We start from the raw sequence: 24820 nt of genomic DNA, 5'->3' as shown, positions 1-24820 counted from the left end.
TAGTGTGCTCATTCTCTCCCTCTCTCTTTCAAAGAATAAATAAAAATATTTTTAAAAATTGAGTCTCTCAGAGCAAGATACAATCTGAAAAACTAATTTTATACAATATAGAGTAACTTAGTGCAGGGCAAAAACTGATCTCAACACTCATCAGATGTATATAAAATATTGTCATTTAAACATGTAGTCAGTATCAGAATTATTAATTTTGCATTTTTTGCATGTGTGTGTGGGGGCAGCAGGGCATGTGTATGTCCCCTTGCGGTACCCCATGCACTTGCCTGCAGTGGGGTGTGCTTGCCTGTGGTGGCCTTAATGAAACAGTGGGTATCCTGCTCCATTGCTCTTCTACCCATTCTTTAAAATGTATATATATATATTTAAAACAAATGTATATTTTTTATAAAACAAAACAAAAGAGATGTATTTTTTTTAAAAAAAATATTTATTTAGTTTGGTTTTTTTGAGGTAGGGTCTCACTCTAGCCCAGGCTGATCTAGAATTCACTATACTGTTTCAGGGTGGCCTCAAACTCATAGGGATCCTCCTGAGGGCTGGGATTAAAGGCGTGTGCCACCATGCCCGGCTATTTATTTATTTGAGAGAGTGAAAGAGGCAGACAGAGAGAGAGTGAGAGAGAGAGAGAGAGAGAATGAATGGGTGTGCCAGGGCCTCCAGCCACTACCAATGAACTCCAGATGCATGTGCCTCCTTGTGCATTGGGCTTCTGTGGGTACTGGGGAATCCAACTGAGATCCTTTGGTTTTGCAAGCAAACACGTAAACCACTAAGCCATCTCTCCAGCCCGTCATATACCCATACTTATGTGAGCCATAGTCTCTTAGTGATCTCTGAGCTTTCCATTTTTTTTTTTTTACCAGCTCCAGAAATTTCCAGGTCTCTGCTCCCATACAGGACCTAGGTAACAAGTGAGCGTGGCCACACCCAGCTGTTTCCCCTAGGCTCTGGAGATGTGAAATCCAGACCCTTGTGCTACTGGGCCAGCTCTCTGGCTTCTCATTTTGAACTTTTAAAAAAAATATTGAATCTTAAAATTCTGGTGTCTGTTTTATATAGATCATATTTGATTTGGATTAGCCACATTGCATGTGGTCAACAGTCAGTGTTACAGATGCTGCAGGACAAGGAATGAGAATCTGTCAGTGTGTCCTGATGTGTCCTGATATAACACTGAACCTGTGCTCTGAATCTTCCTTTCCCTACATTCTGTGGGGCAGAAGACTTGTAGATTCTGCACTGTGGTCTGGGGAATAGGACTGGCATTCCTGGTAGTAACCACCTAGCTTCTGAAGAGCAAGGAACACCAAAGAGTGGTATTTCTTGCCTTTCTCCTAACACCCCTTGGTGGTGTGAGAGGAGCAGGAGCTGAGCAGTTCTGAGTGCAGTGCTGAAGGTAGATACCAAGTGCAATGCTTTATGCATCATCTTGTTTGATTCTCACAGACGTGAGATGGATACTATCATGGTCACAGAGTAAGGGAGACGGGATTCAAAGCTTGTCCATGGTTACTGAGTAGTGTAGCAGAACCAGCATTCAAATACAGCATGAAAAGAAGAGGTTTCCTATACTAGGAAACAGTGCTGTGGTGTGCCAACAGGAGACGCATCCTGGTGGAGTGGAAGTATATAGGTTCGAGAATTAGATTTTGCTTTATATAAAATGTCATGTCTAGTTTGTCACGTGACTCTGAGCCTGCCTGGATTTGCATACTTATGAAATAGAATAATACTTTATGTGGGATGAGAGCAGTGAATTCCCAGGCTTGTGAGAATCAAATTAAAGCAGTGCTATTCATGACCCACTTATTTGAAGGTGCAATATAAAAACATACACTTAAATCGGGTTATGAAGCCTTGTTTGCTGAGAGGGCTAAATGAGCTATGGATTAGATGTGACTAATGACCTTGTTTCTCCAACTCAAGTAACATCATCACTGCAGCTTTGTGCTACATTTTGTGACCTCAGACACATGAGAACAAGGGCATTGTCCCAGAGCTGTTATTGTATTGGTGCCTTCATGCCTCTATAGGCTAAGCAAGTCTGAATGTCAGAAATCTCTTCATCATTCAACGTTGAAGGTTTGTTCTTTCAAAAGCAATCAGACAAATAATGGTCTAACTTGCTGTCGGGGTTGGAGGCTAAATCAATGACAAAAAATTATTGTATGCCAACTTCATATGAGTCATGCTTTCTATTAGAAAATGACATGCTAATAATGAGAGGAGAGATATAAGTACAAGTTCTGTGAGCTAGCCTATGCACAGAATGGTCCACTTTATTGCTGAGGGAAGAGAAACTTCTGGGCCTATCTCATCTCTTAGACATCACTTTTTAATCTTATGGGTCCTGGTCTTTATGTCCCAGAGAGGAAAGGCCTTTGTACTCCCTTTCAGATATATTCACATAACTGGTCAGTTTATGGGACATGGGACAATTTACTTCCTTTGGTGTTCCAAGGCTCATTTGGTCACATGAGAAAGGCGCTGGACCTGCTCAACCTTTTGAGCCTGTATTCTCATGGGAATTATGATACCAGTGCCTAGCTTTTTTTTTTTTTTTTGTAAGCAAGGTGATAACATATCTGCCTGTCAGACAGCATAGATCCCCCATAAATGTTAGCAGAATGCTCCCTGAAGACAAGACTTTAACCTATGGAAAACAGGCAGGTTTCTAAACCTGATGCTTACCCCATGACTGTGTGAACTCTCAAAAAGTTCTAGGGTGTAGATCCTGTATATGAGGGTTGGGAACCCAGAACTAAAGGAAAACTTTCTTTCACTCTTGTTTTTGCTAGGGAAGCAGTGAGCTATGAGGCCTCTGGAGTTGCAATGCCTGCTTGCCTCTCATTTTAGGTCCAGTTTCTCTATTTTGTCTTCACCTATATTGCAAGTTCCTTCTGTTTCTCGCCTTCTGTGTCTAAAGAGAATATTGTAAAGGGCAGAATGAGGCTATGTATGAAAACCACATGCCCAGTGCATGTTAGCCATGACAAAAGAGGTAGAGCTTCTCATGAATGTGTCATATGAGCTGTGTTACCAGGATGGTGGGAGACACTGATAATAATTGTAATGATAGCAAAAGCAGCTAACATTTCTGCAGAGCTTACTGTGTGTCAGCTTTATGCATACTCCTCAGCTCCTTTGACAACTGTGTGAGATGAGTGGAATTACATCTCAGGATATTGAGGTGCAGGGTGTCTAATGAGCTTGCTTGCTTTTTTTAAAAAAATGTAGTATTTGTATGCACATGGGGGTGGGTGCTTGTACACATGTGTTTGGGCACTATCTATTTTTGTTGAGACAGGATCTCTCATTGGCTTGGAGCTCATCAAGTAGACTAGATTGGCCAGCAAACCCCAGGGATCTGTTTGTCTCTGTCTCTCCAATGCTGGTATTACAAGTGTGTACCACCATGCCCTACATTTTTAAATCAGCTCTGTGGCTGGAACTCAGGTCCTTATGGTTGCAAGGCATGAACTTGCTCTCTTACTTCACTTGTCTAACAGGAAACTGACTATAAATTGTCAATTACAGTCTAGAGTTATATTCACAAGTATTTTATCATAAATGCTGGCTCCTGTGCCCTCTTTGCCCCTTTCTTTTTTTCTTTTTTCTGTTTTTTTTTTAAATTTTTGTTCATTTTTATTTATTTATTCGAGAGTGACAGAGAGAGAAAGAGGCAGATATAGATAGAGAATGGATGCGCCAGGGCCTCCAGCCACTGCAAACGAACTCCAGATGCATGCGCCCCTTTGTGCATCTGGCTAACGTGGGTCCTGGGGAATTGAGCCTCGAACCAGGGTCCTTAGGCTTCGCAGGCAAGCGCTTAACCACTAAGCCGTCTCTCCAGCCCCTTTTTTCTGTTTTTTTATTAACAACTTCTATCATTATAAAAAATACCCCATGGTAATGCCCTCCCTCCCCCCACTTACCCTTTTGAAACTCTATTCTCCATCATACCCCCTCCCCATCACAATCAGTCTCTCTTTTACTTTTGATGTCATGATCTTTTCCTCCTCTTATGATGGTCTTATGCAGGTAGTGTCAGGCACTGTGAGGCCATGGATATCCAGGCCATTTTGTGTCTGGAGGGAGCATGTTGTATGGAGTCCTGCCCTTCCTTTGGTTCTTACATTCTTTCTGCCACCTCTTCTGCATTAGATCTTGAGCCTTGGAAGGTGTGATAGAGATATTGCAGTACTGAGCACTGCAGTCATTTCTTTCCATCACCATACCTTCTGAGTCGTCCTAAGGTCACTGCCATCTGAAAAGAGAAGATTCTCTACCCAAAGTGAGAGTAGCATTAATATAAGGGTGTGAACATTAACAGAAGTGCTTACTGGGCAGTTTGATAAGCGTAGTATATATGTGTAGCCAGACAACAGCAGACGTTATGCCCCTAGGGCTCATGATTACCCCTGTTTTAAGTTTTCAGTATCAGGGATGTATTCCCTCCCATGGAGCGGACCTCCAGTCCAATTAGAGGGCAGTTGGTTTCCACCATGACAGATGTGCCACTATTGCACCTGTTGGCTCATTTGGCCTAGCTGGCCAAATAATAAGGCTTGTAGTGTCCACTGTTGAGTATCTTCACTGGTGATTTCTCTTTCTCCCATTGAACTGTATGAAGAATGGCTTCTTCCAGCTTTCTGTCAGCTGGTCTACATGGAGGAGGTTATCAGCTCAGATCCAACAGGATTTCTCAGTTTTGTCCCTTTCTTGTAGCTCTTGTAAGAGTTAATTTTGATGGTGTCCCACACATTGTGTTTGTAAGCTGAAGGTAGGCTATTTCACAGGATGGTGAGATTCTGCATGAATTTTCTCCTGACACTCCTACATTAAACCCAGATCTGCTTGGTAAAGATCTTTGAGCCCACCAATCTTGACCAATGAGTAAAGTAGGGAGCAGCAGTGTTTCTTCCTGCTTGACCATTATTCATCCTATGGTGGGCTTCATTCAACCTGAATGGCTCCTAAGTGATTTGTGAGGCCAGAGCTCTCTGCTTAGTAGGCCTTCCATTCTGACATTGTGTCTTCTTTTCCAAATGTGGCAATCTCACAACATCATGGGGAGTTAGGCTGACATTCAGAAGATGTTATTACTTCTTTTCTGTCTTCCTTCCTGAGTTTCCTTATTATTATATAAACAGAAAAAGAGGACCTAGAAAAGAGTATGCTGGTGATCATATGTAACTACCAAATCCTAGAGTTAAGTGGAAACTCCATCTCAAAATTTACAATGCTTCCAAGAGCAGAGCTATCCATCATGCCTCCAAGGAGACCAGCTATCTGATCAAAAGTGAATGAAATACTTAGGCTGTGGGAAGGGGCATCAGACTTTGAATTAAAGATGGTGATTTAATGTGTGGTATTTGGGCTTTTGCAAAGGTAACCCCTTTCCATGAAAAATGCATTGTAGAGGCTATTTAGCCTGTTGGATACTATTACGCAGTAATGGGTCTGTGCAGTTTTGGGTCCAGGCCTGACGGGAATGCCTGTGACTTGGGGCAAAAGCTTGGCAGTGTGAATGGAGCTCCAGGTCAGTCTGCTGTTATGATAGAGTCAGGCTCCTGGTAAACACAGGATGACTGACAAATATATTCACATACACAATTTGGAAGGAGCACAGATTTATCAAAATGCAGAAATGCTTTAAAGAGATGACCAGTGGGCTAGGGAGAATGCTTATTGGTTAGAAGTGCTTGATGTGCTAGCTTAATGACTGGAGTTCAGATCCCCAGAACTCACATGAATCCAGACGTGAGGTGACACATGCCCAAATGAATCAAGTGCTTCCAGAAACAATGATCTTCCCTGTTCATGATCTACCTGTATAAGATGACCAGTCTCTGAGCTTGGCTTTCATGTATACTGTTATTTTTTCTATATTTCTAATAACATCCAAGTCCAAGATCAATGCTCAGGAGCTTAAGTCCCAGCTACCTTAGCATGATGTGGATGAGGAGCTCCTGAACTACAGATGGAAGGAAGCCCTTTGCAACATACTTTCTGAGCCGAGACAGAAAGCTTGGATATTAGTTACCAAACAAGGCCTGAGGTTAATTACTGTGGTGGAGTTTGAGGAAGGCCTGCATATCCACAGAGAGCTTTAAATTTTCTTCTAGGGTTTGACATTCAATTGAGAGGAGCTGGCATTCAGAGACATTCTGGCTATGAGAAATACATACAAAATTGGAGCTATGGAGACTAGCAGAGTCCAAAATACATTCTAGAAAGTATACTTATAAGGTCCCTGGGGAAATGGGGGTAATGCTGAAAGCTTTGGTTGTGGGTCGTCACAAGATATAAATGTGAACACATGTAACTGAGGATCTCCTGAGGATGCCTTTGACACATGATGAATTGTTTGGATTACTGCAAGTTCTCTACATTTAGTTGTTTTTATTATTTTTGGTTTTTCGAGGTAGGGTCTCACTCTGGCCCTGGCTAACCTGAAATTAACTATGTAGCCTCAGGGTGGCCTCAAACTCACCACAATCCTCCTCCTACCTCTGCCTCCCGAATGCTGGGATTAAAGGCGTGTGCCACCACACCCAGCTTTTTTTTTTTTCCTTGAGATATTTCTAGGCTGGCCTAGAACTTACAATGTAGCTCAGGCTGGCTGTGCCTTTAACTTATGCTGTCCCTCCCGCCTCAGCTTGCCTAGTGCTGGGATTGAAGGTTTGTGTTACCATGCCCAACAGAATTGCTGCCAAGTCTTAGCATCTCCTGAGACCTGGAATAAGAGAGGTTAACAATAAAGTTAATTTCTCATCTCCATAGAAAAGAGGCAGCAGGATGGGAGGACTAGATATCAAGAATGTGTTTGCACTTGCTATCTGTACCTACAAAAGTTGATGTGGGGCGCCCTTGGCTTAGGTTGAAGGAAAATATAGCTACTTTTAGGAAGCAGGTTAACAGAATAGTGAAGATAGAATTATTAGGGAATGGAGATAAGAGATGGAGATTTGTGAGTGCTTTTTGTAATTTGGCGTGAAGTCTTGATATTTATACCTGCTTAAAACAATGAAACATAAATCTGTTCTTCTCCCAGACTTTCTTATTTCATTAAAGGGTATCTCTACTCATTTGTGTAGAGCCCCAAGTCTAGGAGCAAATGTTTATTTTCCTCGCTTTTATTTCTACTCTCCATCATATATACAAAATAGCTACCTTGTCATTCTTACCTGTGTCATACCTAGACCCCCTTTACTAGGCTCCATGCACCAAAGGCACATCCTCTCCTGGCCGCTGTGTGCCTTGAGCAAAGTGCTCTTGTGGCTTATGAAGGGCCTGGCCACTCTCTGGGTCTGTTTTACACTGTTGTTTGTGGGCTGTGCCTTGAACCAGTTTTCTTCATTTGATCTTTCTGGGGCTAATTCCTGCCATAGGCTGTGTGCACTGGCCATTTCCCCTACCTGGAATACTCCTCTGTATTTCTTCAACCTTCCTTCCACACCCCTGATACCTTCTCATCTGTCTGTCAGACTAGCTCTGACCTCTGCCCCTCAAAGAGTACTTCCTGACCTCTCACTTAGAGTAGCTATTCTGATACTCTATTTTCTGGAGAGTACTTTCTTTTTCATTCTCAGCTTTGTCTTATTCTTGGATGGCTTGCCTATCCCTTTCTCTTAAAGTGCAAGCTTCTAAAAGCAGGGATTAGGTCAGCCTTGTTCATCATGTCCCCAGTAGTCAGAATGGTAAGTACCACATGTGGAGTGAGTGAGTGAACCTGCTGCTCAGATGAGCATGAGGAAGCTCATGGGTGACTCTGGCTGGGAAAGCCATCAGCAGTGCCTGTGGTGGTGGGTTTCCTTCCTCCTCCCACCACTCTCCCTGAAGGCTGACTGCTGGCCCTCTGTTCTCTCACAGCCGCCCATGCCAGCTTCCGTTCCCATCTACAGTACAGCAGCACAGCCCCATGTCCTCGCAGACCTCCTCCATCAGCGGGCCTCTGCACCCAGTCTCCTTGCCGCTCCCACTTCCCATGGCCCTGGCGGCTCCACAACCCCCACCGTCCTCCCCAAGTCAGCAGCTCGGACCAGACGCCTTTGCGATTGTGGAGCGAGCCCAGCAGATGGTGGAGATACTCACAGAGGAGAATCGCGCACTTCACCAGGAGCTGCAAGGCTACTATGACAATGCTGACAAGCTCCACAAGGTACGTGACTTCCAGAACCAAGTAGAGGAAGCAGGTTCCCCACCTGCTCAGAGGTGTTGCCAGCCTTTACTGATGCCACCTTTTATGCCAGAAACAGACATTTAAATATAACTGGGAAGCCCCTTCAGAAGGGGAGATTGCTACATATGCTGACGCTTGCAAGCCCACTATGTGCTCTCTTTACTTGTGCCACTGAGCAGGTGAGGAGATGCGGGGGCACGCCAGCCTGCATAGCTATCATGGGGATATCAGACTATGTCGCAGCCTTCATCCATACAGGCTTGTGCCCACAGCCAAAGTACACAGGAGAATAGCATCCAGCAAAAGGAAATTGGGGTAGGCCTGCCTGCCTGTAATCCCAGCAGTAGGGAAGCTGAGGCAGGAGGATCACTTGGAGTTTAAGGCCAGCCTGTGCTACAGGAATAACAGTCTCAAAAAGCCCAGAAGAATAATCTTGCTGGGTGATTTGTGGCCCACCTGAGAGAATCTGATGCACTGTAGAAGGACAAACTGAAGAGGAGAGGGACACAGTAATGCAATGTTGCAGGGCAGGAGGCCACAGGATACTTGGGTTTAATTCCTTAGGGCAAGGAGGCATGCATGGTAGTGATCTTCAGTCTGAGTGCCTGTCTCTGTCCTTGGCAGTAAAGGGCTGTGTTAAGGAAAAGGGGTAGGAATATAACCCTTCCCTAACTACAAGAGCATTGTCCTTCTGGCTCTGTAGGACATCAGTGGTCCTGGCTAGAACATTGAGGAGTCATTATGTATACTGATGCCATAGGTAAAGCTGGTCCTTTCACTGGTCAGGTTTTTGGATATTAGGCCCTTCTGTTTTCCTGGGGCTGGAAGTAAAAGCCAGGAGCTGTAGACGAGATGAAACAAATGTTCACACACAGAATCTGCTCTAGCACGTCTGTGGGGAACTTCCACAGACAGAGTCTTGAGCTTACTGGAGTCAAGACCAGACTTGCTTTGGGGGAACTCTGGCAGCCTTTATGGGAGGGGAAAAATGAGAGCAAGAGACAAATGGGACTGCCTGGGGATTGCAGCACTACTTACACCTGCACTTGAACCCTTAGAAGTTGAGAAACAGGCATGTTGTCTGGCCCTTGGCCTGTAAGCCTCTGCTCAGGTCCCAACTTGCTTCTGATGCCTCCTAGCCTGCTTCTTTCTTGGTGCAGCCTGGAAATTGGAAAGGCCAACTCAGCACTTGTGGGAACAAGTACTTCTTTCTTCTCACCTGATGAAGTTTCCTGGCAGACATGTCCAGGAGCACTAGAGACCCACCTGAGGGCAGTGCTTGGGGCTGGGTTCCTTCATGTGGCCATTGCTGGAGTGGAAGACTGTGTAGAAATATGGTTGACTCTTGTTAACGTGTGCTTTGACCACTGTCATAGCTCTATCTTAATTTCAATATATTTTTGAAAAAATAAAATGACTTAATTTACCAATGTATCCTCTTATCTGCATGGAGAATGAATCTTAGAATTCTGAATTTGTGGCTAAAGGGCTTGAGATGACTTCTGGAAAGATAGATAAATCCCAAGCTGATTTCCTTTTGGAACCTGAAACTTCTTCCTTCCTTAGCTTATCATTCATTCCATGAATGTTACATGCTGTGTTGTCTGCCATACGTCAAACCAGAACTGCTGATTTACAACCTCAGTTTGTCAGATTCTTGCCAGTACCCATCATTAGTTCTGTACTTGTTCTCAGCTGCCAGGACCAAGAGGTGGAAGGGCTGCTTGAGCTTGATGGTGTAATAGTTCCGGCTTTGTGTTTTCAACTTCATCCTTGTTACAGAATCTCCCCCCACCATTTGCTTCACTATGCGTTGTTTTTAGCAGTTGCTTCAGTCTTAGGTCTGGGGAGAGGGTGGTCGGGTGAGGTAGGTCTTTGCTTCTCAGTGATGACAGCTGCTAGTTTCTTAGCATGGTTTGACCCCCACTTTGGGTGGACTCACAGCCCTACACCTTCCCACAGCATCCTCCCATGTGAGCTCTGTGCAGCAGTGGGAGCATGCTCTTCCTTACAGAGATTCATTTTCAAAGACAAATTTTTTATTCCAGACCTTATCCAATGCATATTGTGCCATTAATGCGGCAGAAAAGGACCACTGGGGTCAGAGCCTGCCCAGTTACCCAGCCTCTGTTTGCAGAGAGGCACAAGGAATGGTTGTCATTGTTAGTGTTGGAATGATGGGAAGGACTGCTGGAAAGAGCTGATGTTTGTTTTTCTTAGTAGTTACTCATGTTGCTGATTTTTCCTTCCAGTTTCCTTGAAACCTACTGGATGGAGTTTCTGCCAGGACAGACTCATAGGCTTTGAGTGGTTGACCTCAGATACCGGCAAGGTGTAAGCAGATATTGGGAGGAGAAGGGTTATATTACTGAAGACCTTCTCTCTCTCTCTTTTAAATATTTTATGTGTTTGAGATAGAGAGAACGGGTGTGTCAGGATCTCCCACCACTGCAAACAAACTCTAGACACATGTGCCCCTATGTGCATTTGGCCTTATGTGAGGTCGGGGGAATCAAACCCAGGCCATCAGGCTTTGTAAGTAAGCACCTTTAACTGCTGAGCTGTCTCTCCAGCCTGAAGACCTTTTTTGGCAACTGGACAAAAGTGCTTTTCATTGGGTGTTCTTTGGCTCATACAGCTTGCCTTTCTCTCTTCCCATTATCCCTGCCTGAGGTATGGGTAAAGAGAAAAAGCCCACACCAGTCCCGGGGTAGCTGAGATGTCTTCTCCAAGCCCTCTCTGCTCATGTGCTTTGTTCCTTCCATCTTTAACAAGTGTTAGGCAATTAATATGTTTTGCACATGGAAGCTCTGAGGAAGAAGTTCTTACTCTGCACAAATATACAATCAGAAATAAACACATTTTAGACTAAAACTTTTTCAACTGAGTCTCCTTCAGCTTCCTACTCCTTAGGAGTCCTTGCTTTGTGTGTGAATTTCCACAGAGGAGCTCATCACCTAGAAAATGTAACTAGAAAGCTCTTCCTCATGTTGAATCAAAATGTAGTCATAGCTCTGTCTCCTCTGCCACGCTGAAGGAGGCTAAGCTTCCTGCATGGCTTCAGCTATCATTCTTCACAGCAAATATCCTGCCTAGGACCCACCCTTCTTATCTGGGTGTGTTCTAAGCAGATAGCCATGTACTAATTCTTGGTCACTTTACACTTATATACTAAACGATGCTGTGGTGGGATTCTGAAGTTTCCTCTTGTACTTAGCATTTAAGAGGGAAATCGTTTTAGTGATGGGAAAAATCCATAGTTGGGTAGTTAATGAGAGCTCACGACTGTTAAAGATCAGTTAGTTGAGATCGGAGTCATAAGTAGGCCACAGTTCTATAGCAAGAGAACAGTTCATTTGGATTGTCAGCTTGATTGGATTAAGAAATACCTAAGACATGGGGCTGCAGAGATGGCTTACCAGTTAATGCATATGGCCACGAAGCCTAAGAATGCTTATTTGAATCTGTAGGTCCCACATAGCTAGACACAAAGGTGATGCAAGCATGCAGTGTTGCACATGCACACAAGGGGGTGCATAAATCTGGGGTTCATTCACAGTGGCTGAAAGGCCCTGGCTCAACCACTTCTCTCTCTGTCTCTCCCTCTTTCTCTCTGTCGCTCTCTCAAAAATAATAATAATAAAAATACCAAGGGCATTTGGAAGGCACACCTTGGTGTGTCTGTGAATCCAGAGAGAATTAACTGAGAGGGAAGACCTTCCCTGAATGTGGATATGACCATCTCATGGGATGGTATCTTAAAATGAATAAAAAGAGAAAAAGGAAAAAGACAGCAGACACTAGCATTCCCTGCTGTCTGTTTTCTGATTGGGCATGATGTGAAAAGTCCCAGCCCTATAAAGTCTGCCATGCATTCTCCACCTTGAAGGGTGATATCCTCTCAAATTGTGAGTCCAAACAAACCCTTCCTCCCTTAAGTTCTTCTTGTCAGGCAATTAGGCAGTGAGGTCTGTTTCTCCCTTCAGAAAGTTAATGGTCAAATGATAGACAGAAAACATATGTGTTCATGAAAAGTTCAGTGCAACAAATAAAAATACTATGAAATCAGACCCTACGAAGGCTCCTGAAGGTGGGGAAGTTCAGGAAAGTCTCCAACTCATCCTGGCTTAGAAGTGAGTGACTCTTTTATGGTAGGCATCATAAGGGCTAATGGCACCCCAGTTTCCTCAGTGACTATGGGACTGTCCCTACAGCATGCCTATCTGTTCCAAAACAGAGGTTCCCTGATATACATAAAATTAGCATAGATGTGTCTTCGAGATGTATCTTTTGAAAACAGTTAAAAGGAAGAGGATCAATGGTGGCAGTGCTATGAACATGATTTAAGACATGCTGTTCTTTGTGCCACTACGTTACCAATGGTTCATAATTATTCTGGAAGAAGCAGAACAGCCTTGTTGAAGAGCAGGATGGAAGAAGAACCAATTCTGACATAGGAGGCCTGAGAGGGAATGTGTGGTGTCCATTGAGCCTTGTGCTCTCAACTCTAGTTCCTTGGCTTCCCCAAGCACCACTGGTCTCAGTTTCTTACCCTGGATCTTCTATACCCCTCTCCCCCAGCCCAGCATTAGCATTCCTCATCCCTGGCCCTCAAATCTGTTCTAAGTGACCCCTGTTCTGTGACCATTGTCATCTGTTTGCTGATGACACCACTCCCTGGCTTTCTGACCCATATCTTCACCTATCTTGGGGTTCTGTGGGATCTTCAAGCATGGTATGGCCAGTGCTGGCTTAAGTTTTGTTCTTTGGTAAATCTGTTTCTCTTATCATTTATTTTGGTTCAGTGATATGTCTGTGTTGTCCCTGTTTCTCTTTCCCTTACTATCTAGAGTGAATCACCAAGACTTACTGATTCTTCTCTTTAATGTCCTTGGATTTTGCCCTTTCAGCTTTCCCAGCTCATTCCTTAGTGTCTGTTACTGAACTGTTTGCATCGGCTTTTGTCTGGCCGTCTCCCCAGCACTACACTGCTCTTTAGTTTGATGTCTGGAAAACTCTGAGAGGGTCCTGCTACTCTTCTTATAATGCCCTCAAACCCCCCTCACAACTGTAGTTTTCCTTTTTCGAGCCTCACGTCCTTTCTTTGGTTCTAGCTCTTGCAACATCCACCTTGCTTTCATTCCTAGATCACTCATGATGCCAATGACATCTGCTTATTTCCATGATGGTACATCTTGGCCCATACCCTATCTTTTTCTTAGAATGATAAAGCCCTTTGACCTTCTAAATTCCCATTTGTCCTTTAAGGCTCATTTTAAATGAGATTTTCCTTGAGGTATTTTTGCAAAGTAGGCCCTTCTCATCAGTGTGAAATTAATTACTTTATTTCTAGGTTGTTAAATTTTACTATCATGCTCCTAGCCACACTGCATTGAAGAAGTACCTCCTCCTCACCCCCCACCCCCAGCATAGCCTGTGAGATCCCAGAGGCCTGTAATTTACTTTTTTGCTTCTTCTTCTTTTTTTTTTTCTTCTTGGTTTCTCAAGGTAGTCTCACTCTAGCCCAGGCTGTCCTGAAATTCACTATATAGTCTCAGGGTGGCCTCGAACACATGTTGATCCTCCTACCTCTGCCTCTCGAGTGCTGGGATTAAAGGTGTGCACCGGCACACCCGGCCTTTCTTGCTTCTGAATCCATGAACTCAGAAGACTGTACATGTAAGCAAGGAAGCAGTATTTGTTAGGGTTTGTGTTATTTCTAGAATTCTTTTTTTTTTTAATTATTTATTTATTTATTTGAGAGCGACAGACACAGAGAGAAAGACAGATACAGGGAGAGAGAGACAATGGGCGCGCCAGGGCTTCCAGCCTCTGCAAACGAACTCCAGACACGTGCGCCCCCTTGTGCATCTGGCTAACGTGGGACCTGGGGAAACGAGCCTCGAACCGGAGTCCTTAGGCTTCACAGGCAAGCGCTTAACCGCTAAGCCATCTCTCCAGCCCTATTTCTAGAATTCTTAAGCAGGGACTCTCAGATCTGGTAAACTGGAGCTCAGAAAGGAACATGCTAGTGCTTGGTGACATGGCTGTTGTACTCATGTATCTCATGATTCCTGTATATAAAGAAGTTTTCTGTGGTACACTTGTGTACACTTAAGTAGAAGTCCATTGGTCCTTTGTTTAGCTAATTTCATAGAGAAGGGATAAAAACAGTAGTGAAGCTGTCTTGGTGTGGAGACAGGAAGCATTTCTGGAAAGAGCACTGTATAATGAGAAAGTTGGTTGGGGTATTTTAGTTTTCATGAACCTCAGTATTTTCCTTATGTAAAATGGGAATAATATTAATAGTCATAAACAACAATACAAAATTTAAGATATTCAAGTTTTGTTTAGATTTATCCTTCCTCATGTTGTTATAGGGGCTTTGACAAGATGACATCAGGCTATGTAATCAGACTTAAGACCTACTTTTACAAAATCCACTCCCACTTTTTCCGTTAGAGGGAAAAAGGGGGAATAAGAGTGATTCCAGTACTTGATGCAAACTTTGAGGTGCAGAAAGGCTGCAATACATATACCCACACTTGGGCTGTTGTGGAAACAGCATTACTAAGTTACAGATATCACTTTAATGCCAGGTTTTTCTTGCAGTTTGAAAAAGAACTCCAGAGGATTTCAGAAGCCTATGAGAGTCTGGTTAAGTCCACCACAAAGCGGGAGTCACTGGACAAAGCGATGAGGAACAAGTTGGAAGGAGAGATTAGAAGACTTCATGATTTCAACAGAGACCTCCGAGGCATGTCACACTCTCTGACGTAATGATCTCTGTCCAGAATCACCATGTAGCACAAGGCTGATTCAGGCCATGTTGCCTTACTGCATACTCTTCCACCTGTATTAATCTTGTCATTCTGTCAATCTGGGATGGGGAGAGGCACTACATGCAGAATGTTTTTTTTTTTTTTTTGCCTTGTTTTATTGTATGTTGCACTATGGAGTGGCAGAAGTGACAACCCACAGAGGCACGAGGCTGAGGGAGGAAAGTCATGTGTGCAATCCCTTTTTGCTTTGAAGGCACTCCTGTGAATAGGAAAGTCTGAAGAGATGAGTGTTGGGTGCACAACCATTTTCCACATCAGGCTGAGTCATGTGGTAGAATTCTTTGGACATCAGCACCTCACTGGCTAGGTATAACAGAAGCCAGAGCTAGACATGTGTTCTTCCTAGGAAACAAAGCCCACAGTGTGATCACATTAGGCATATATCCTTCCTGCAAGGTAGGAGCCACCTGCTATAAGGTCTTGGTAACTTCTAATATGTCTAGTGACTTAACCCATCAAATTTTACTGTACTTTTACCCAGCCAAGCCATTTTCCATTTACCTAATACAGCCACACACTTGGTACGTGGTAATCCTCTGTAGCTAGAGTCTGCCTTTCCTGGAACTGCAAACCCTTTGTGTTGGGTGCCATATTTGTTGAGATGGATACTTAATTGAATAAATGAAGATCTAGGAAGAAGATTGAGCAGACAGAACTCAGCATGTATCTTCATCTGGTCATGCATTTTGACCTTTTCTTGGTAATTAGTTGTTAATTTTATTTATTTTTAAAGATCTGGGTTGCAGAGGTGGCTTATCAGTTAAGGTGCTTGCCTACAAAGCCCAAGGACCTAGGTATGATTCCCTGGTACCCACATAAGCCAGATACACAAGGTGATGCATGTGTCTGGAGTTTATTTGCAGTGGCTGGAGGCCTTGGTGTGTCCATTCTCCCTGTCTCTCTTCCTCTCTCTTTCTAAAGAAAATATATTTACAAAAGCCTCTTTATTGGTAATTTATTTGCAAGGGGATAGAGAGAGAATGAGAGAGAGAGAGAATGGGCATACCAGGGCCTCCTGTCACTGAAAACCAATTCCTTACACATGCACCACTCTGTATCTGGCTTCATGTGAGCAGTGGGGATTTGAACCCAGGCTGTCAGACTTTGTAAGCAAGCACTTTTAACCACTGAACAATCTCTTGAGCTCAATTTTACTTATTTAATTCAAATCTGAGATTTACATAACAATTGATAGCTTAAATATAGAGCTGGTGGCCATGTTTAGTTTAGGCTTGGGTTTAAGGTAATGAAAACTAAATTTTGGGGGAGGACTTCAAGTCAGGTTTGCAGGCCTTCAAAGTAGTGAACTTGTCTTCCAGTACTTGTCCTCAAGCATGCCCTGCTGTTGCTATCCTTTGGCATTAGATGGCCTAGAAGAGACCCACTGTGGCATCTGAAAGCTTTCCTTTTGATGGTTTGAATGCATTTATGCCTCTACATTGCTCAGTTTGGGACCCCTACTTATCTATCCACTCTTCATACCCAGCTCTTGGTCCCTGCTTCATTTCTGTTGAGTGGGCTTACACCTTTTGAATTTCTTTGTTCCTAGATCGACTGGAGACAGCCAACAGGCAACTGTCCAGCAGAGACCACGATGGGCACGAAGACAAAGCTGCGGGGGGGCATTGCGCACTCCAAAGTGAGTTCACGCGTCCCTCCCAAAGTGCTGTATTAAAACCTGGAGGCTCGAGGGAAGAATTGTACTAGTTATTAGTAGGTTTTATGATGTTTGCTTTTTTTTCTTATTTTTTTTTACTAATTTGTTTTTTACTCAGTGAATACAATCAAGTTGGTACCATTGTTAGGCTCGTCCATGTCCTACCCCCTCCCCCTGGCTCCTCCTTGTTGAGGTATATGGGTCATGCATTGTGGAGTTAGCCCACAGTTATGGGTAGGAGAAATGTCTCTGTGTATCACGTATCATGACCCAACATGTGTCTCTGACATCCTTTCCACCACCTCTTCTGCAAAATTTCCCTGAGCCATGTTGGGTAAATTTTTGGTCAGCTTCAGTGATGAGGTGTTGTGAGCCTCTGTGTCTCTGGATATCTGATATGGTAGGAGCTGATTGTTCTCTGTGTCGATCTCCTTCACCCTTGTGCTGGTACCAGGTTCACCAAGAAAACAGCACCCTTGCTTGTTTCACCAATTATTCTTAGTTTCAGCTGGGGCCCTTTTGAGGTATGATGGGGTGGTTCTCTCCTTAGGATCTGTATCCACTTGAAAAAGAGAAGCAGATTCTCCAACAGAGAGTAAAGTTAGCACCACATAAGTGGGATAACCCTTATCGTTTTTTTTTTTTTCATAGAGAATTTAATAGGTGTAGGCCCTCTTGTAGCCCATGATTGATGGTAGCTTGATAACGGAGATGGACTCACGTTTGGATATGGTTTTGACTTGTTTCCCAGCTCCAGCTCTGGGTCCCGTTCCACTGAGGGGATCAGTTAGTCAAATCAAGAGCAGGTGGTTTCCCACCATAGCTATGTGCCACTATTGCACTTGTGTGAGCATCATGACATGTTATTTGCTGCTAAGTAGGTTAGACCATGAGTTGCTTGCACAGATATTGGTCATTTTCCCCCAGTAGCCCATGTAGTACCTTCTGGCACTAGACACGCTGACTGTCTGGGGACTGACTCTCTTCCAGCTTCCAGAAATGTCATTCCATTTTACATGTCAAGCGCATATGGTGTCTTCAGCAGTAGGGTCTTACCACTAACCTTTGATCTCCAAGGTTTCCTAAAAGAAAGACAGATTTCTGTCAGAGTACTTGATGACTCACCAAAGGTTAGTGCTAAGACCCTACTGCTGATATTTGCTTTTTGTGGGCTAACTGAGCATGTAACCTATTGTCCTCTGCTGAGTCCCTGCTGAGTCAGCGGGAGACAAAGTTGAGTGATGTTGGTTCCATGCTGTGTTAGTTTTTTTTTTTCTTTTTCTTTTTTTTTAAATTTTTAAATTTTTATTAACATTTTCCATGATTATAAAAAATATCCCATGGTAATTCCCTCCCTCCCCACCCCAACACTTTCCCCTTTGAAATTCCATTCTCCATCATATTACCTCCCCATTACAATTATTGTACTCACATATATACAATATCAACCTATTAAGTATCCTCCTCCCTTCCTTTCTCTTCCCTTTATGTCTCCTTTTTAACTTACTGGCCTCTGCTATCAAGTATTAGTTACTTTTCTTATGTTAGTTGCTGGGACCAAATACCTGACAAAAAGCACATTAAAGGAAGAAATATTGGTTTGGGCTCGTGGTTGGAGAGGATAGTTCTTCATGACAGGGGAGGCGTGGAGACTGAAGCAGCTCTTTGCTAAGGCCGGAGGAGGGTGGAGTTGCTCGCTCACATGTCAGTCAGGAAGCAGAGACAAGGAGAATTCTGACACTCAGCTTGCTTTTTCCTTTTCCCCTTTTTGCTGTACCTGGGGACTCTAGCCTGTGTACAGGGCTGCCCACATTGGGGTGGACTTTCTTCACTTAGCTCACTCTCTCTGCAAATGGCCTTGCAGACACATCCAAAGGTGTGTCTCACTAATGCCCTCAGCATTTGTTAATCCAACCACACTGACAATTGAGATTGCCCATCACTGCTCTTTGGATAGACAGCTTCTGGCTGTCTGCAAAGAATAGCAACATCACAGTGCTTCCTGACACTCACATTTCAAACATGTCACAATCCTTTTTTCTCCAGGATAAGAAGGAAAGGAGGTTTATGTGGGATTGTTTCACTGGTCTGGTCATAAAGTTCAGAATGGGGGCTTCTTGCCAGCATATTTCTTACCTTGTAATTCATGTAGATATCACACTGTGATCTCCATAGCTGAGGCCCGTTTCTAGAAGCCACAGAGCCCATTTTCAGCTTTGTTAGCCTTTAGATTTAGTAGGAGAATCTTTTATTAATTTTTCCAGAAGAAAATGGATGTTGAATCAGATGGATGAATGAATGGATGAATGAATCAAAATGGATGAGTCAGATGAATGTTGAAAACCATTGACAGGATTTGAATTTATGCAAATTAATTGCACAAGCTAGAAATGTAAAACTTCACTGTCTTTTAAAAAGCTGTTTAAATAATTAAAATTTCTGTGCATAGCATAATTCTTAGCAACAATGTGAACAAGTGTTTGCAAAGTAGAGGCAATTCAAAACAACAAAATGTAGCATATTCAAGAACTAGCTATCCATCATATCATATTGGTATTCTGATGTGGGCTCCTCAATGCTGTGGATTCTAAAGGCTGGAAAGTGATTTTTCAGTGGTGCTTGGTTGGGTTTAAATTCCTTTCCTTTTCACAATTTAATCATGATTCTGTTTTAGTATTTAGCCCTATCTTTTTTTTCCCCCCAGCCCAGGCTGATCTGGAATTCACTATGTAGTCTCAGGGTGGCCTTTAACTCATGGTGATCCTCCTACCTCTGTATCCTGAGTGCCAGAATTAAAGGTATGTGCCACCCTGCCTGGCAGCCCTGTCTTGATTTAAGTAATATTTTATTTTATTTTTTAATTTTTATTAGCATTTTCCATGACTATAAAAAAAATCCCATGGTAATTCCCTCCCCCCCACACTTTCCCCTTTGAAATTTCATTCTCCATCATATTACCTCTCCATCACAATCATTGTATTAAGTAATATTTTAAAATTTTATTTATTTGCAAGGCAAGATAGAATGAGATAGGCACACCAGAGCACCTCTTGCCACTACAAATGAATTCCAAATGCATGCATCACTTTGTGCATTTGGTTTTATGTAGGTACTGGGAAATTGAACCCAGACCGGCTTTCAAGCAAACACCTTTAACTACTGAACTACCTCCTTAGCCCTTAAATTACATTTTTGGTAAGTAGACACTGATCGAGCTTTTGCCTCAGATTGCTTTGTAGTCTTGTGGAAATGATTGCCACATGTTTCAGGTTCACAGGAAGAGCTGTGTTACCACCTTGAATCACTTGTTTCTATCCATATCCATACAGTAGATCTACCACTTCATCTGTACTTTCACTTGAAGGGTGTGTTATATGTAATTTGTATGGAAAATTTTGACACCTTCCTTTAGGAATGATTGGGTGCCTGGGCTAAAGACAGGCATGGCAGCTCAGTGCACTCTGTTGCTGCACTGCTGCCTCACCGGGGTGTAAGTCCATCACTTCGGTGCCATAGTGAAACCGCTAGTTTGTCACACATGAGGAATATTTGTCTGGCCTCCCAGTGCAGGATAGTGCTGATGAAATAACAGGGTTTGGTGCTGGGTGAGCTCAAATCATTCCTAAGACTTTCACCTTCTGGCTCGAAGCTGAAACATTGGTCATCAGACAAGAAGGCCCTTCCAGATTATAGGACATGATTTGTTCTGTGCAAACATGCTTCACTGTATTTCAAAGGCATAAACAAGAGAGACCACAGGCATTTTCCAACTGCTTAGAGGTATCCCATGCTTGATGTGTGAGGTCATGAATCTAGGCAGGGCCTTTCAAACAGGTTTGGTAATGACGCCGGCTAACCAATTTTCCCACAGCTAATCTTCAGAGCACACTTTCTGCCTTAGAGCACTGTCTGTGTTTGCATTAGGTTTTGCTCTCTTGGTATGACTAAAGGAAGGACTTGATGTTATTTATATTATCTAAAATAATAGTGAGCTCTGAGAACTTTTTGTATCTTAAGGAAATTAGCACATCTCCCATACATGTTGGAGATACTTCTCCAAGAGTTTTAATCTTTGATTATAATGTTCTTTATTGCATAAGATTTTCAAATAACCCTACATATGCCTTCTAGATTTTGGGTCATGTTTATACTTTTTAATGAGCCAAGTTCATAGCAGTATTCACTAGTGTGTTCTTAAATATGAGTATAATCCCACTGTTTACATGGATTATGTTTTTGGATGCTTCTTGGTAGGCAGAGTACATAGCAAGTTCATGAAGGACTAACCTAGCTCTAAGGAGAATGATATTAGATACTTTACTATCTGAACAAGAGATGTCAAGGCCCTTAGTGTAATGGAGACTAGGGTCCTTGGTGACTAATTGGTGGCAATGGTAGTGAGAAATTGATATGACCAGAACAACCAGGACAGTGTATTAGTTACTTTTCTCATTGCTGTGACCAAATACCTAACAAGAAGCACTTTATGGGAAAAGTGGTTTATTTTGATTCAGAGTTTGAGAGGATAAAGGTCATGGTGCTGGGTGGCTCAGTCCCAGACTCTTGCAGCGCAAGCTAAAGCTTTCCATGGAGATCCTTTCCTTGTTACAATGCTTTTAACTTCTCTGATTCCCACAGTGGTTTTCATTTGGAAACTGAATGGGTACTACTCTTGAGTTGTAGTTCAGGAAGGCCTTGGTCACCTTTCCGTGTAGTTGTCACTGGGTTCTGGAGTTCGAGATGGACATTGTGCAGGTCAATTATTTTGCTCTTACTCATGACATCTGTCAGTGCTGAAAATCCTGGCAATAAAGTGCATAGGAGTTTGATGACCTTGGGGAGATTTTTTTCCCTCTTCCCTCATGGAGGTGTAACATTGTCACTGGAGGAACTCAGCATTTTTTTGTTTTTGTGTTTATTTTCTGGCTTTGCTTGATTTCCAAATGTATTTTACAGATTATAGGATAAATCAGAACCAAATTGTTCCTAAAATAAAAAAACAAGGTCTTTAGACAACTCCTGTGTGAAATGGGTTCTTTGTCCTTTCATTTAACTGACTTACTCATTTTTTTTTCTCTAATTTTCTCATCACACACACAAATTTATTTCCTTCCTCCTTCCTTCCCTCCCTCCTCCCCTTCCTCCCCAAAGGTATCCTACCCCAAAAGAATCCCACTGGGAATGCATATCAGTCTTAGTCATGTTTTCTCAGTCAGTGAACCTTTTTATAGCCATTTCTTCCTGAAAATTAGTAACTTGGCAGACTTCCATTTTCTTTAGTCCAGGGAGCCAAAAATAAAATATTAGATGTGGGGGAAACTAAATAGCACTGATGAAAATTGATTTTGTGGAGTTTTTAAATAAGTATGTCAGGTCTTATGGCATTTTCAGATCTAGTAGGACTTGGTTAATTCAGCATGCTTGTGCTATTCCAAGATAAAAAGTCATGTGTAAAATGTGCCCACTGCCTTGCGAATTTTCTAGGAATTTATTCCATGTTCAGCATATCTGGTTAAACTTAAGTCGGTGTATGTGCGTTTGAATTCAGTGATTAAATGATTCACCTCTCTAAGAAAAATATTGAACGTTGAGTTATTTCTTTTTTAAAAGTTATTTTTATTTATTAGAGAAAGTGAGAGCGTGAGAGAGAATGGGCATGCCAGGGCCTCTAGTCACTGCAAATGACTCCAGATGCCTGCACCACCATGTGCCCATGGCTTATGTGGGACCTGGAGAATTGAACCTGGGTCCTTAAGTTTCTCAGGCAAGTTCCTTAACTGCTAAACCATCTCTCCAGCCCAACATTCAGTTATTTCTTGACAACAGCATATTGATGAGCAGTGAGTAGAAATGAGTCCGAACTAGTTATGTTTGACTTCACACAAAATTCTGGTGGATTTTAAAAGCTGAAAAAAAAAAAAATTGTGAGCTCACAATTTTAAAAACTATAAATTTTGGTATTTTCAATGTACCTTTGTGATCACTATTTTTCCCCCTGAATCTTTATATGTATTTAGGTATATATGTGTATGTATGTGTGTATATATATATATGTATGTATGTATGTATGTATGTAGTGGTTTTTCGAGGTAGGATCTCACTCTAGCTCAGGCTGACCTGGAATTCACTATGTAATCTCATGCTGTCCTAGAACTCACGGCAATCCTCCTACCTCTGCCTCCTGAGTGCTGGAATTAAAGGTGTGTGCCACCACACCCAGCTAGATATTTTTATTTTATGCTCCTTATGAAACATAAAAGATTCCAAAATAAGTTCCTAAAAGAACATCCTTCTGGATTAGGCATTTCTACAAGGTCCTGTGTGAACCACAAAACAGAAATGACATGGCATAAATATTTATTCTGTTGACCTACAATGGGCGAGGCTCCTGAATCCTTGTTGGGTGTCAACACATCAGGTTTTGTGGGTCTCTCCCTGTTCTGTGGGCGTTACGCACCCTTGCAGCATTCACTGCCTCTACTCCTCCCTACAAAGCTTCTCTTGTTGCACTTACGATTATACTTTGTGGTCATGATCTATTTGAAGGAATCTTCTCCAAGAGAAGGCAGAACTGGAATTCTTTACCAGCATTCATATCCCTCCTTGGAAACAACTTGCATCCTTACCTACTCATTGCATGTTTGTTTCTAGAATGAATAAAAGTAAAAATCCTAGTGACCACAGGCTTGACATTCCATTTATTTGCATCTGCATCAAAGTGTTCTTTTGAACTTAATGAACATAGTCATGGGGAGATGCTGCAGGTTGTCCTGTGTTATTTCAAGGTTCAAGTGAAATTATTGAAAAGTTCTGTTATGGGCTATCTGCCCATGGTGGAGCAGCTGCCTTGCATGGTCCTGACTTGCATCTCTAGCTCTGCCAATGGGGGGTGGGGAACCTTCTTAGAATACAAGCAATTATAAAAGCACTCAGATTTCTATTGTATTATGTCTGTTTTTTTCAAGTAGCATAATATATGAGAAATTTTTTTCATTATTAAGAGCAACAGAATTGGATGTGAAGGGTTATGTTTGTAATCCCAGCACATTAAAGCAGGAGAAGGATCAAGAATTCAAGGCCAGCCTGGGTTATATAGTGAGACCCTGTCTCACAAACAAACACATTTCCCCCTGGAGACAAGGTTGGCATAGTTTCACCTGTTTTGGTTGCCCTGACTCCTTTTGCCCTTCTGGTTCAAAGTTGTCTGGGTGTATAAAAGCTTTTGTAGCAGCCAGCCAGATGCTGACATTGTCCAACTCATAGACCTCACCAGATACCACAGTCACCAGTCCACAGTCAACATTGTTGACAAAGGGGCAGGCTTGCCTGAAGCCAGCCAAAGTGGCATCATTTTGATCAAGACCATCTTGTCCTAAATTAAGTGATTTTTCTTAAAGACAGAGCCTTGAACTCTTGGCTCTTTTAGGTCCCAAAGTTTGGTGGGCACAGCAAATGGCTTGCAGCTGCTGCTTCCTATGTCACCCACACGCCCAGTGTCCTGAAGGGACGTGCTTAGCCCCTCTGAATCTTTGTGTCGCCCACATGCCCAGTGTCCTGAAGGGACGTGCTTAGCCCCTCTGAATATTTATTTCCTTTTATATAATAGAGGAACAAACATTCCAGTTCAGCCAGCAGACTCAGAGGCTAAGCAGAGATAGGATAGGAAATATAAGGAAGATTTAGGAACTGCAGTTACTCAGTGATGCTTTTTTCTGCCCTTTGCATCTGTTTCCGGACTCAGCTGTGGAAGGACCTACCAGCTTTCAGGGAGGGGAATAGGCTGTGTTCTCCAAGAATACCTGCATGTCTTACTTGGCCCTGCTGGGTTTGGAAGGCAGAGCGTGTGAGTACTTAAACCCATGGAACCAACTTTGACAGCCAACACTGAGAAATGTCAATCGTACACCTCAACCAGAAACACAGTCATTAGGCCATCTATTTATGTTCAATCCAATCTCCTCCCCAAGTGTGAAAGTAAATGTTCCTCAATTTAGGCTCTTATTTCCATACTTAATCACCAGCACTGATTAAACAAATGCCTGATGGTCATGTTGTGACATCTGGTGTCTAGTAAGTGAAGACAGGTTTTGGTTTTCGTACTGATAATTTTTTGTGGTT

At 42.8% G+C, this 24820-nt stretch overlaps 1 protein-coding gene across 4 annotated transcripts in view; it reads left to right on the top strand.

The window, feature by feature from the left end:
- The window catches only part of Amotl1 (angiomotin like 1), a 143741-nt gene that overhangs the window by 75575 nt on the left and 43346 nt on the right, over positions 1-24820 (top strand). For all 4 annotated transcript variants that reach the window (XM_045146458.1, XM_004661926.2, XM_045146457.1 and 1 more), the window contains 3 exons: positions 7894-8182; positions 14816-14960; positions 16595-16684. In XM_045146458.1, coding sequence (XP_045002393.1) covers positions 7894-8182; positions 14816-14960; positions 16595-16684 — 524 coding nt within the window. The remainder of the gene's footprint in view (positions 1-7893; positions 8183-14815; positions 14961-16594; positions 16685-24820) is intronic.

Source organism: Jaculus jaculus, chromosome 3 (genome assembly GCF_020740685.1).
Source record: "Jaculus jaculus isolate mJacJac1 chromosome 3, mJacJac1.mat.Y.cur, whole genome shotgun sequence".
In the NCBI taxonomy this organism is placed as follows: Eukaryota; Metazoa; Chordata; class Mammalia; order Rodentia; family Dipodidae; genus Jaculus; species Jaculus jaculus.
Note: the sequence above shows the minus strand (reverse complement) of the source record. Positions and strands in the feature narration are given on the sequence as shown.